General features: G+C 48.6%; 2 protein-coding genes across 2 annotated transcripts; both read right to left on the reverse strand.

Moving 5' to 3' along the window:
* Positions 1–1,378: 1,378 nt before the first annotated feature.
* Positions 1,379–8,354, reverse strand: JR316_0005477 (PAX-interacting protein 1; the record flags this gene model as incomplete). The annotated part of the gene is made up of 9 exons (XM_047891235.1): positions 1,379–1,588; positions 1,708–1,901; positions 1,957–2,128; positions 2,193–2,256; positions 2,317–5,992; positions 6,181–6,265; positions 6,600–6,737; positions 6,828–7,842; positions 7,900–8,354. 9 exons carry the CDS (start codon positions 8,352–8,354, stop codon positions 1,379–1,381), a joined length of 6,009 nt encoding a protein of 2,002 aa, XP_047750996.1.
* A 963-nt stretch (positions 8,355–9,317) lies between these two features.
* Positions 9,318–10,460, reverse strand: JR316_0005478 (uncharacterized protein; the record flags this gene model as incomplete). The annotated part of the gene is made up of 6 exons (XM_047891236.1): positions 9,318–9,482; positions 9,534–9,601; positions 9,662–9,772; positions 9,918–9,976; positions 10,045–10,306; positions 10,376–10,460. The coding sequence occupies 6 exons, from the start codon at positions 10,458–10,460 to the stop codon at positions 9,318–9,320; spliced, it is 750 nt and encodes a 249-aa protein (XP_047750997.1).
* Between the last annotated feature and the right edge of the window lie 3,774 nt (positions 10,461–14,234).

A 14,234-nucleotide genomic window follows, 5' to 3' on the forward strand; every position in this document is an offset into this window, starting at 1 on the left:
GTTGACTTGCGGTCCGTAAAGTTCTCCCAATATAGTGAAGTGTACGGCTTCCTCAGAGCAGAAATAGATGCTGAACCATGTCTCGGGGAGCATCGGATTTTTGTAGAACCCGCATTGGCAACAATGAGGCCAAGGAGGTCGTCGGAGAAGTGGAATATTCTGGAATGCAGACGAAGCCATCATTAGGACATCTCTGTCTCGTGTTAAACGCCATGATTTTCTCCATTTGCATTCTGAGAAGTGGGCGAGGCTCTGTTTAACCGCATTTTATGGATAAAATTGGTTATTGACTGGAATAAACCTTATTCGATTGATGTCATTACTGATTGGCTTTTGATCTCCGCGTGTTATATTTAAGTTCCGATCTGAACGCTTTTCATCGTCTTCCTTTTAGCTTTTTAGAGGATCCAGAAATTATTTAGGCGCCCGTCAGTTTCAATATCCCCATTGTATTTCTCAACAAATTAAAGTTATTTTTTTTTTTTTGCATGTGATCAAGGACATATACTGCAGGGCCATTGCAGGACCTATGGTGGTTGAAACCGTGGCACTTTGGCGGAGAACACGTGCCGGATATGCCGAAGATGCCGTATTATTCGGTCATCACCGAATAAGATTTGACAGATCCGTTGCCACACCAGCAACGCATAAGCGAGGTGATCACGACCTACTCGCATCAAGGTGATTGACTATGGGAGGCAGTGGGGAGAATGAATAGATTCAACTTCATTTCTAAGAAGAGATGGAGCGCCAAAATTTAGATGGAAATGGTACATCAAATTTAGTGTGCGGATTACAGCAGTCCAATGAGATGCACAAAAAACGTTCGTTCAGAAACAAGAGTCGCCAGTCTGAATACCTTCAGACTTTGCGTCTCAAGGAGCCATTATCCCTTACAGCCAAGATCGACCATTGGAGGCACGAACAAATAAAGGTCTCATCCATGATCAGGTGTTTTTAATGCGAGTAGATTGAGTGTCGTATCTGTTCGGAACGCACCATCACGTTTCAAGACGATTATCCCAAAATTTGTAAAGCTCATTGATATCTGCTGAAGGGATTGCTGAGAGTACCTCTATGTTGCCTAGCCTCAATCAATTAATTATATCTCTTCAGTGATTCCCGTTGCTCGCATAGCCATCTCTAAGGCAAGAAATCTGTTTCTCAAGAGACCTTAATCCGCCTGGAAATAGTACAACATGGTCCAAGATTAATAGATTTTACATATATACAATCCATGGTGTATGATCCAGGGCAAGGGTCAGATGTTACAAACAAGGCAAAAAGGAAAAGGATGATAGTATGTAAGAGAACAGAACAGAGCAGATTTAACAGGTCAATACCAGCAGATGCATGATTCCAAAAAATTCAAAAAAAACTAGAAACTCCCCGGCACGAAATAATCGTCCTTCTCCCATTCCATCTCTTGCTTGAGAACACCGTTGAGCAGCAATTCCTGGGTATATATCCTCACCGCCTTCGACGACGTGAGCGGCCTCCAGATAGCAATATCGTCGCTGCAGGAGATAACGTGGCGCAGCGATGGGGCAGTGCTAATGACACGCAGTGTGGGAGTCTGCGTCGATACCTGTAGGACAAATACAGGTAAGAACATTTTTGAACGGGAATAGAACGGGCATCGGCGTGCAGGGTAGATGCAACAACGTAATGGAGGGCAAAAGTGAGAAGGGTGGTAGCATGGCTTACCTGACCGCCCGACGCTACGACGACGTTCTTGAGTAGCTTTGCATCCACGGGGACGCGAGGTGTTAGATAGAAGATGTGGCCCTTCAACAGACCTCCATCCTTTATATTTTCTTTGGCACGTTCAAGGGCCTGTACGAGGTTGACGCCGTATTTATTCTCGCCGGATTTATCCTTGAGAATGAAACCCTTTTCAGCTGAGAAAAAGGTCAGATTTGTAAAGTAGATGCACAGAGAAAGACAAAGACGAACGTAAGATCTTCCTTGCGTTTGCGCTTTCAATGGCCCACCTGTCCTGTAGCACCCATGGGGCGCGCGACGCCACAGCACACAGGAACTTTTCCGTACGGACCACATGTGGGGCGAGCAAGTGCGTGCATTCAGATGCACGTACCGTGATCTTGACTCCCAGCTTCACAAGAGTCTGATACAGAGAAATTGAAGGTTAGACACCCATTGATGTCCCGAGACGCAGTGTTAAGACCCACCTTAACCACGTCATCTGCGAGTGTTACCTGCGTCGTCATGATCACGATGCCCTGGCCCGGTAATCTAGCAAGCCATGTTCAGCATCCATACTACCCAGCCCAAGAATGAAAACGAAATACTCACGACTGATCGACGTCCATGTCGTCATCCTGCGCCTTCGCCTTCGCCTTCTCGCCTACCCTCCTCTTCTTTACCGCCTTCCCATCTGCTTGGTCTGCTGTGCTTTGGTCGTCCTCGCCATCACCTGCGGTCTTCTTGCGTTTTTCACTCGGTCCAGGCACGCGTACATCTTCACCCTCATCAGCGAGAGCAAACGCGGTACTGCTCGCTGCATGGCTGGACGCGCGCCGTGCCTTCTTCACCTGCGACTCGTAGTGCACCAAATCTGGCATGATCGTTTCATGCAGGCGCTGTGATGCTTTTGCAGCTGCACTCCTGCGAGGAGGCGCGGACACTGCTGACGGCCCAGCATTCGAGATTGAAACGGAAACAGAGTCGTCGACGTCCATAGGTGCGTCATTGGATTGTTTTGCCTTAGCCTTTGAGCTCGTGGCGGCCGTCGCGTTTGTCGCTTTCCCACCTTTCCGCCCCTTGTCCGCGGCCGATATCGATGTCTCAGCTACACCATTCACCCTTATAGGTGTAGCAACCGCGCTCGACGACGTCGCCTGCTGGCCCGCAACAGCGCGTAGGCTTTCCGTGCGCGTCAGGGCGCGCGCAGCACGGCTTGGGCTGACCAACAAACTGACTTCATCTTCTTCCTCCGACTCGTTCTCCGACTCTGTGGGCAGTGTTGATTTCGCTGATTTGGCCTTCGCGCTGGGTTTGGGTTTTGAGGTTGCTTTAGTGGTACCAGGTTTGGCTTTGGACGCTTTCCGCGCAGGTCTCTCTTCCTCTTCTTCCTCTTCCTCGTCGGATGATGGAGCAGCGGTTTTCTTCCCCTTCCGCTTCACACCGAAGGCAACAGATGTTTGATCACCCCCATGGGCGTCCACATAATCCTTCCCTCTCCTTTTGCCGCGTTTCAATGTGCTCGGGGAATGATCGACAGCCTTGGACTTTGCTTTCGCTTTGGTGCCTTTGCGAGGCGGTACGTCGTCTTCATCTTTATCCTCCTCCTCCTCTTCTTCTTCGGACTCAGTCTCTGACGCAGCAGCAGCAACTTTCTTCGCTGTCTTCCCCTTGCCATAGGTCTTTTCTACCTTCCCTTTAACCTTCGCGAGACTGTTGGCCTTCTTCTTCCTCTGTCTCTCAGCTTCCTCCTCCGCGGCCTTCCGCTCCTTTGCCTCCCTTTCTTTCGCATCCTTCGCGCGTTGCTCAGCCTTGGACAACGTAAAGGGGTTCAAAGGCAGCCCATCATCGGAATCTTCCTCGTCTTCTTCCTCATCTTCCTCGTCGGGAGATGAGTACACGCGCAAAGGCTTCTTACGCTTGCTCGGCGAGGAGAGCTGGGCATGGTCGCGTTCTGGAGGTTGGGATGGGGAGGGGGGTGGTGCGTGTTTTTTGGATTTCGAAGTGGCACCAGGACGTTTTTTAGGCGGTGGGAGATCCTCTTCCTCTTCAGCTTCCTCTTCCTTTTCTTCTTCCTCCGAGGCGGACGACGCGGAAACTTTTGCAGCTTTCTTGTCTTTAGCTTTTATCTTTGCGACTGCTTTCGGTGTCGGTTTAACTTTGGACTTGGAGGATGAGGTTTTGGAAGTAGATTCGATCTTGCGGCTTGAGACGACGATCTCCTCGTTTTCCTCCTCCTCCGTATCGACTTCTTCCTCAGATTCCACAACCTTCGCTTCCGCGTCGTCGTCGTCGCTGACGGCCTTCTTCCCCTTCCTCCCCTTCGTATGTTGTGATTTCGCCTTCACTTTCCCTTTGGGGGAGACCACCTTTGCTTCCTCCACCTGCTTGCCCTTGCCCCTCACCGAATCTCTAGCTTTCACCTCTTTACCTTTACCCTTGCTCTTTCCCTTCGCGACGGCGATCACCTGCTCGGGTTCAACAACCTCATCTTCACTCTCACTCGTCTCGACATAAACATCGCTCCGCTTCCTTTTCTTCCCCTCATCTCCAGGCTTACGCCGCTTCACGCGCGTACGCGCGTCCACTTTGATCATACGGGTTAGGAGACCTCCTCCGGCAGTTGATGCAGCGGGGGTGGTGTCGGGCTTAGGGGCGGCGGAGGGCGTGGTGGTTGTGGTTGTACCAGAAACCCGTGACGGTGTACCGGTGCCTCCAGTCGCCTTGGCGGCGGCGGCAGTCAAACCTTTCGCAGGGCTCGGAACGGTGATCTCGACAGTGACGCGCCGCGTAAGCGGCTTCTTCTTCGCCGGCGCTGGTTTTGACGCCTCCTCGACATCCAGCTCAACGTCCGTACTCTGAGCGCTTTTGTTGTCATCCTCGTCTTCGTCTTCGGTACCTGAACTGACTTGAACCGTTTTCTTCGACTTGGATTTGGATGATGACGAGGCCTTTCCATTCTCGGCGACTTTCGAGCTCGTCTGTGGTGTCAATTTTGATGTGGGCGATTCTTTGTTCGTGGACTTTGACTTCATTTTCGTAGTGGACTTCGCTTTTGATTTCGGGGGATGTTCGGCGTCGATATCAACATCCATCGCGTCTCCATTTCCGCCTGTATCGTCCTCGACACCTTCGTCCTCATCCTCCTCATCAGAGCTACCGGGTACACGCGTCTTCCTGTTCTTCACCTTTAACTTGTCCTCTGCGCGCTTTTTCGTATCCGTGTTCGTGCTAGCTTTGCCTGCGGACTTCGGTGTCGACTTCGGTTTTGATTTCTTCAGAACAGGAGATTGCGGTCGTTCCTCTTCCGCCTCCTCGGCAACCACATCCTCCTCCTTGTTCTCGTTATCTGCCTCGGATTCGGTCTCAGACGCTGGTTTTGCCGGTTTTGACTTCGATTTCTCCTTAACGTTGGATGCAGACCTGGGAGTCTTCCCCGATGACTTTGTCTTCTCTTTTCGTCTTTCATCGTGGTCGTCGCTTTCCTCGGATAACGGCGACGATGGGACCTCGATTACCGTTTCCTTACGATACCCTTCCTCTTCCTCATTCTCATCTGATCCAGAGTCTCGAGGCTTTCCTTTGAACTGAGATTTGGACTTGATCGGTGCTGGCTGCTTCGACTTTCTTGGGCTAAAGGTCGGCTTCACGGGAGAGCTCTTCCCTTTCTCCTTCTCCCTCTCCCGTTCCAAAGATACAGGCCTAGCTTTCTTCGTGCTGACCTTCACTCCATCTGCATCTTCGTCATCCACCTGACCAGGATCATCCACATCTATCTCCATCGCATCATCGGCATCGACAAGATCATCCATGACCTCCTTCATACTCGCTTCCGTCCCGTTCGGGGGGTGCACTTCTGTGAAATGATCACCGGTACCAGCATCAACACCAGCTGCACCAACAGCGGGAGCGGAAGCAGCAACAGCCTCTGCCCGAGCCTCCGCTTCATCCGTTTCGCTATCCCCCAGCTCATCCCCCTCCTCCGCAAGCTCTTCTGCCTCCTGCTCAATCCTGCCCAACTCTCTTTCTTCCCCCTGCCCCTCCTGCGTCTCATCCTGTGTCTCTCCTTCGCCTACACCCACCCTAACAACCGCTCCCCACCCACCACTGATCCCATTTCGCACGCCCACCGCGACCCCGCGCTCGCCAAGTCGACGGCTCCAGTCGTCACCCGTGCGGAAGATGATGTATTTGGGGTTCGCGGGCGTGAGATTGCGCCATGCAATGAAGCAGTCTTCCAGCCAGGTATGGTTTACGATCGGGATCGACCAGGCCGTTGCTTTGGTGGCTTTGGTGCCGGAAATACTGATAAGGGCCAGCAATGACAAGGGTAGATCAAGAATACGAGGAGGAAGAGTTGGAAGAAAAAAGGAGAATTGAAGTTGCGTTAGTTAAAAAAATGAACCGTCGACGTCGCGACGAAAACAAGAGAAACGTACTATGCAGCCACCAGCACGGTGTTACTCCCCGACATACTTGGCGTGAACGTCGCACCCATTGCAGTGACCAGCTTCTTGATGTATTCCCTCGCCTCTCCCGTATAATTCGTTACTGTGATCACCTGTTAGTTGATATGTGCGTTAGTGGTCCAGTTGTATTTTTGGTTGTAGCAAATATAAAAGTGCCGTCCAAAAACGGCATACGAATACCCTAAAACGGCAGAACCCAAAAAGAGTAGATGACAAGCAAAAATGAGAAATGAGGTTCCAAAAATGGCATATAACCTGAGTGTCAACCAAAGAAGTGGCTTCTCAAAATGGTATACCCATTTCCAAAAAGAGTAGAAGCCCAAAAGAGTAAATGTCAAACGAAGGAAGACACCAAAAACGGCAAAATTGCATGCGAGCAATCGAAGAACAGTCGACAGAAAGAAAGAAGTGGCAAAAGTAGCTCACATGGGCGCTAAAACCCTCGATCCGCCGCTTTGGAACTGGATAATGCAGCAGCTGGTTCAGCGGGTGCGAGAGCACACCGCACGACTGCACATGGAACAGCCATGCAAGTGTTCCGACGAGCTTCTGCGTCCGGACGGCCTGTACAACAGCCAATTCACAAAAAAAAAAAAACAAATTCAGCGCCAATATCAACAGGAGTAGCAACGATAGGTGATAGAACCCACGAACCTCAACATAACCCCTTCCTTCGCGCCATCTGGTCACAAGTACATCGCAGTCCTTCACGCGCTCTGCCTCACGCCGACGACGACGCCGTTCCTGGCGCGATAGCCGCTCGTCGTAGCCAAATCCACGCTCGCCGTCTTTCCCCACTGTCGATCCATTCGATTTGTTTTCTTGTGCATCCTCCGGAGAGATAGGAACCTCTTCCTGCTCTTCCTCGTCGCCCTCAAATCTAACCACGATACCACCTGCACGTTCAATGCCAGCCTGTACGCTATCCCTACGTCGGCCCCACAGCTGCAACGTGCGCGAGAGCAAGATACGGCGTTCTTCCCACACTTTGGGGGCGGAAATGGTTACCACTGCGGGTAAAGAGAAGGACGAGGTGGGTGGAGGTGCGAGGTGTGCAATTGAGGTATCGCCTTCTGCAGCTCCTGGCACACCACCCACGGCGGACGACGCAGGCGCACCGTCTCCTCCTGGACTTGATGACACCGGCTGAACACCATTTTTGTGCGTGTTGTCGAGGTCGGCCTGAGACGGCGGGGGACACGCGGTGAGTGCAGGGGTGAAACGGGCGGCGGTGACGAACACACTGCGTTTCAAGCGCGCGCGTTCCGCATCGATATCTGTCGGCTTCTCCTTATCCTTCGTCGGCCCTTGACTCGTGTTGATGCCCTTCTCCTTCTCCCTCTCCCTCAACAACTCTGGATCAGGCCATTCATACGGCCCCTCCTCAACCCGCACCCCCAGCCGCACAACGTCGTCAAACCAATGTGGGAGTAACACTTTTACACCGGTCTCCCGCTGAAAATGCATCGCGGTCTCGTACTCTCTACCCTCTCTGCTCAGCGCAAAAAGATGCGTCACCTCGCGGGTCAGGGATGACCGCCATTGCCCCCCAAGTGAAGTGACACCTGCTTGTAAAGTGATGATATCAGAGGGCGAGAGAGATGTGGTGGATGCGGAACAGGTGAGAGAAGAAAATAGTAGGGAAGGGTCGGGCGAGTAGTGTGCTGGGCTATTTCAGTACAAGTTAAGAATCTGTCAGCACAAAAGAAAGGAGTAAAACACGCACTGCTGCATCTTGCCCAACACAACCCCGCGCTCTACCCATGCCGGCAACACGACGTGCACGCTATATTTCTCCTCGCCTGTCACTTCGTCTGGCACACCGCTTCCCGCCTCACGCGCACGGCGCCGTGCGATGTCCTCCCATCCCGGGAAGCGCAGTGAGTCGGAAATGACGATTGTTAGGGTTGGGTCTTGGGTTGGCGGCTGTTGCTGTTGTGCTTGGATCTGGGAGTGTTGTGATGTTGACGGTATTTGTTGTCCCTGAGAGCCCGAATTTCCAGCACGTCGTGCGCCATTGGCAAGCAGCAGGGCGTCGAGTTGGGCCACGAGGGTCGGCGGTAGGGAGGGGGAGATGTGGTACACGGTGCCGTCGAACAAAGATGGATCATCCTGCTTCTGCTCGGAGTCGTGTTGAATTGGATATGGTTGCAAATTAGAATTGGTAGGATCTCGAGTCATTGTTAGCGTAGATGTAGCTGTCGATGTCGATGTCTTTCTGATTGGTTATTACCGTCGGTAACAACGCCGTGTCGACATAAACGCTAGCCCTCGCTAGATATCAAAACCTAGTATGTAGTAGCGTCAGAAACAGTGGTCCTCAAGTGTCGCAGACTTTCGGAAGCGAATCCGTAGATTCGAGTCAAGGTACAGTCGAGAACGTGGGGACAAAAGGAAAACTCGAAGAAAACGCGAAACGTTACGCAAGTCACATTTCACGTGGGCGCTTACGTGCGCGAGCCGCGATTGACGTGGGACGATCAACGAACAGCGGGCCAAGGATGCGTGGGCTTGGTGATGGGGCAGCGGGCAACCTTTGTCAAAATATTTCAGCAGATTACAGCGGTGTTGGGCCGGAGAAAGGGGGAGATGTTGTCGAGTTTCACTAGAAAGAAGATGGTAGTAATTTGAACCAGTTTGAACAAACGCCGGAGGATTTGTGGAACGCTTAGTGTAGGCCTCGGGAAGCCCCTATGGAGGGTTGTCCAGATTTTTTGCTGATTTTGGCTCTTAAATCTACGGTACCGGGAAGATGAACTCAAAACAGTCTTCCTACATGTAGAAGTTTTTCTCCCTTGCTGGGCATCAACGCGTCGACGCTGACAAAGTTGTGTTTAAAATTATTCATTGATACGTCGACACACTATTCGTAAGTAATTAAAAAAGTTAAGAAACGGGGTGCCATTGAGCCCTGAAACATCTCGCGCGTGAAATACGTACTTCTAACCGTTCAATATCACTTGTTTTCCCCGTTGCATGAACCCAACGCTTATATTATCAAATAGAAACGATTGTCGTGAGATATAAGTACATTTATAAAGCACCAGAAGTGATCGGAAGATAGATATGATATAGGTCATGAACCCAATATGTTTTACAATATCTATGCTCCTCTACGTGTCGGACTGACGACGCAAAACCAGCTTAGAAAACAGCAAAGTAGGCCTTGTATTGCATGTCCACCTTCTCTTCTCCGGTGTATGGGTCGAAAAATATAACGTTGTCAAGGTTTTCGTTTAGGTAGAAGTTGTAGGCGAGTCCGCGACTACCTTGCTCTCCAAACATGACACCCCAAAGAATTCCAAAGTCCTACACAATAACATATTTAACGGTTCATAAAACTGTCAAGAAAGAACGTACATCTGCTAGAAGGGTGGCAATACCCCACTTCGCCACCTCGGCTTTGAGAACAAAGGCATAGTCGTCGCCTGTGATTAAGAAAAAATAACATAAAAACTGCTCGAGTATCTCTCCTTCAATTTACTCACTGTCGAAAAGCTGACCTCTCCCCTTTACGTTCTTCAGTCCTGATTTAACGTATATCGCGTCGCGGACGCTCTTTGGGAGGACAAGGTACCTGTTTAAATTATGGTTCTGAGCTGTAGTGCCGTTGAAAAGCGATATTAAGATCAAATGACTTACAATGTATCTTGTCTGAAGCTTTGGAAAGTGCAGGCATTGCGAGGGTGAGGTAGTCGTGTCAACGGCAAGGCATTGGCTTATATATACCGAGAACGCCCTCACCTTGTGTGGTGGGTGAGCTCAAGAGATCAAGATAGGTGCCGCTAGCAACATTTTGAATTCTATACGAGAATTGAGGTATGTAAGTAATCACAGATGTCGTGAATTTCGATTTGGAAATAAGATGTACTTCATATAATTTCCGTCCTTGACGATCTTCCATTGCATATTCGGCGACCAGGCTGTCCCAATAGCATGATTCCAACCTTGGACGCGCGTCCCATTGGCCGCTCCTCCGTTTGACAAGTCGAGGTATGACCCTGTGCGTATGTCCTGAAAAGTGTAGACTTGCTGCTTTCCAGCCACCTCCTTTATCAGCCATTGCTGGTTAAATGTTTCCTCGTTGCTGGCCTGAATAAAAACTTGGCATGGAGTGCCGTTGTCGGGTTTCGCTGGAAACATTTTAATGTTAGGAAGAGTGTATAAAGAATGTATACAGGGTGGATTTGAATGTGACTTACCTTGCAGCAGGCCTATCATCATGTTGTTCCCCTGGAACTGGGTTTTATTAGCGATTGTGTAAACGTGGTTTGCGATAAAGGCCATGTTTCTGAAAGAGGTGGAAGATTTAAAAGCTTGAAGTGAATTCAATGTATGATATATTACATCCTAACGTGCTTTATATATTGTCGAACTCAGGCCCCATTTCCCGTTTTGAGGCTCTGACTCGTAAATAACTGTCAGGTTGACAGTGATAGGCCTTCCATTAGCATAGTGACTTGTACCGACCACCAGGAGCGCGCTAAGTCTTATTTAGCTGAATCCATCTCGTACAAGACGTATTGTCTAGCCTACATTCGCTGGTAAGGTGGATCATACCGCCAAAGACACGGTACGGCCTGTATTCCCGCTAGAAATTGAGCACGATGCCTCTCACGAGCTCCTTCTTTATTGAAATGATGAACAGGAGGAATGGACTAGGTTACGATATTTGTTTACACTCGGAGTTGTATTATCCTTTATTACAGATTCAAGAGTTCTGACTCGATGCTCGGTGATGCCTGTGGCCGGCGCCAAATAACCCAACAGATCGTTTCAATCAATGCCGCCGTTTATTTTGTACACCAGCTTAGGAAGTCAGAATCCTTCCAAAAGTAGGCAAGTTGCAGACAGCATAGAAGCATGGAGGAAGTAATATGAACAAAGATATACACGCTTACAAACATGGCTTCATACACTTTCTTGACATTCAAAATGCACATTGGAAGAAGATTAACTGATTGAGACTGACCGGGTGTAAAGCATTCCGAGATCTAGTGGATAGCTGTAATCATATAATGTCCGCTGAATTCTACAAAAGAAAAGGCAATATAATGTCCGTTATGGCAAAGCTCCTGAGCAGTGAGCGTGCAACCAGGACTCAGAAAAGACTCACTAATATTCCCCACTCTGCCTACCGCTTTGGAAAAATGACCTGGTGAGCATGTGCAGCGTTGTTCACAATGGGCTTGTTGTCCCATGCTGTGCGACAGCCCCCGGGAAGCTCCCCTAGGGGTTTATTGTCCGTTTCTCGCGGATTTGAGGCCGCCGCAGCCCGCAGGCCGACCGTTGGCCAGATCTGGCGGATTTCAGGCCAAAATTGTGGATTATTGGGACGTTTTCCAGGGTCAAATGATATTTTTACATTCTAAATGTTTAAATAGAGAGAAGAAGATACAAAATCCATCAATTTTGCCCAAATATTATACTTTTTGCCATAATTTTGTCGGTGTTGACTGATCGACGCCCCGCAGGGGAGAAAAATTTCTATATTTGGAAGTACCCCTGAGAAAGTCTGTCCGGACAAGCCTCCAGGGGAGCTTCCCGGCGCCTTGTGCGACAAAGATGCAAACCTACACAAACAAAATATGAACTGAAGGTAACACCCCCGTGAACAGTCAATGGAAAGCTAAAGAAAGACCCGACATCAATGATGAAGCAATAAAAAGATAGAAGATGGACGTTCTGATTTGGGACTAGTCCATCCAGGCTTCCAGCCAACCCGCTTTACTCGAGTCCTCATCTCGCTTGCTAAATAAAGGGTCGTAATATAGATTTCTAGATACTAGAAAAGTTATTCAATCTCTTCAGTCAAGAGTGCAGAAAGGCGCGCAAGGAGTTGACTGGGATGAGAGTGGTAAGGAGACCAAGTGAGGTCAAAATGCAGATTCGAAACAGGGAAGTAAGCATGCGGCTGTAATAGCTTGCTTTGCGACGATATAAACGAATCCAAGACAACAAGAAGTTTTCTATTTTACTTCTATTGCTTCTGTGCAAGAGGAGCCGTTCAAAGCTGAGAAGGATAACCAGTGGCAGATGAGACGACGCCGAAGGCGTGAGAATTACTCAGCAATTCCCGAGATCGTATCATTGATTCGTAGTGGCATCACATGGGGTATATGCCGACGTTCATCATGATGTACAGAAGCAACATGGAATCATTCAACTGAGAAATATCTGCTGTGTCTACGGATAAGTTTCAAACCAGAAATTATAGACAGATTATAGGATGATAGTTCAACTGAGGCGTGATTGCTCTTTAACGAATAACTTCGGTCTCTTGACACCTCCAAAGAACACACTGTCAGGATCGCGTATAAATATGGGGGAATACAATGGAGCAATGAGCATTATCATCGACATATCGCAATCATGTCCCAACTCAACCCATTGATTCCAGCCAACATTGAAACTTACACAATCAGTTCAAATCTTCATTCTTCAATGGTTCTAAACTGCCTTATGGGTACGTCTGTGGTTTTAGCGATCGTTCACTGGAGAGGAGCATAATTTGAGAACTTTGCTAGGGATCTACACCGTCGTTTATGGCGTAACCGTCTACGTTTACTGTACGTGGATAAATCTCGACATGCTTTGAGGGATACTAATATTATACCCAAGTTTCGAAAGCGTTATCCAAAACGGGTCACAGCAGCAAGATTGTTTTGGCAACGATATCCATTCTATACTGGTTAAACTTGTTGAATTTCACCACTCAGTGGTACTTCCTGTCTTGGTCTTTTACCGTTAACGGAGATACACGGGATTCAGTGTTCTGGTCATTGTTTGACTATCCAACTTGGTTCGTAGATATGTCCGACATCATTGAAATTATGCTGCTTGTTATATCTGATGCACTTTTGGTACGAAACTTTTTGAAGTTAATCTTTAGGTGTGGCTAATCCGTTGTGGTAGATCTGGAGATGCTACCATGTATGGGGAAAATCATTCAAAATTATCGCAATACCCCTGGTATTACTAGTGGCAGAATTTGGTATATATTCAATTCATGGGTCGTATATCATAAATCTGAGTTTGTTATACAGCACTTTCTATCGTTGATATCGTTTTTCTTTCGATTACTCCACAGCTCACCAGTGCTGCAGGCGCAGCTTTGGCAAATAATCTTGCAACTGCTTTATTCTTCCTATCTATGGGAAGTACATCCTCCGCCACGTTTCTCATCGGATACAGAATATACACTGCTTCGGAAATTCAGAGGAGATCAAGGAAGAGATATGCGCATATTGTAGCGACCATTGTGGAATCATCTGCAGTTTATGCAGTGGTTCTCCTTTTTCAGGCATTGTATGCGAGCATCCCAGTGATCAATGAGATACAGTCTCCCTGGTCACAGGGGAAATCCTACATGGGCGCGGCTGCATATATTGTCTCGGTATTTTTTGCATTTGAGGTTATACATACCCTCGTGTGCTCATGCCTTTCTTTATCAGGGACTCGCGCCGACTGTCATGGTTCTGCGTTTGGCACTCGCCACCGAAGTCAATATAGTCTCAACAGGTGGTGTTACACACATCTCTGAGATCAATTTCGACAACAATCACGCCGGGAGTAGTGCCTCTGAAAACATTGAAAGTACAGCAAGCGTAGAGCAATCCTCTTCTGTAATGATTAGAGCGCCGAGGAAAACGAAGGCACGGCTATGCACTGCGGGGAGGTAATATCAAGTAGAAGTTGTTATATTTAATTAATTCCTTAATTAATCATATTCATCTTTGATTACATGTCAACTCTTCATGAGTCGCAACAAATTCATTCTAATCGATACTTGTTTTATTGAGTTCGCAGGTATCACCCGTACCAAACTCAGCTACTCACCATCCGAGAAATGTTTCGAGTGACCAGGAGTATCAAAAAACCCTGGAGACTGTAAACTTGAGTGATCCTTTCCTGATCCGTGTAATTCACAATCTTCAGTATGAGTCACGACTTTTTATAGCCAGTGATAATTACCGTATCCAGACCCAACGACCTTTACAATTACCATAACGGCAGTCGTTGTGTAGTCATAACCAAATTTACTCTCTCCACGTGGGATAT

This window comes from Psilocybe cubensis, chromosome 4 (genome assembly GCF_017499595.1).
Source record: "Psilocybe cubensis strain MGC-MH-2018 chromosome 4, whole genome shotgun sequence".
Lineage (NCBI taxonomy): Eukaryota > Fungi > Basidiomycota > Agaricomycetes > Agaricales > Agrocybaceae > Psilocybe > Psilocybe cubensis.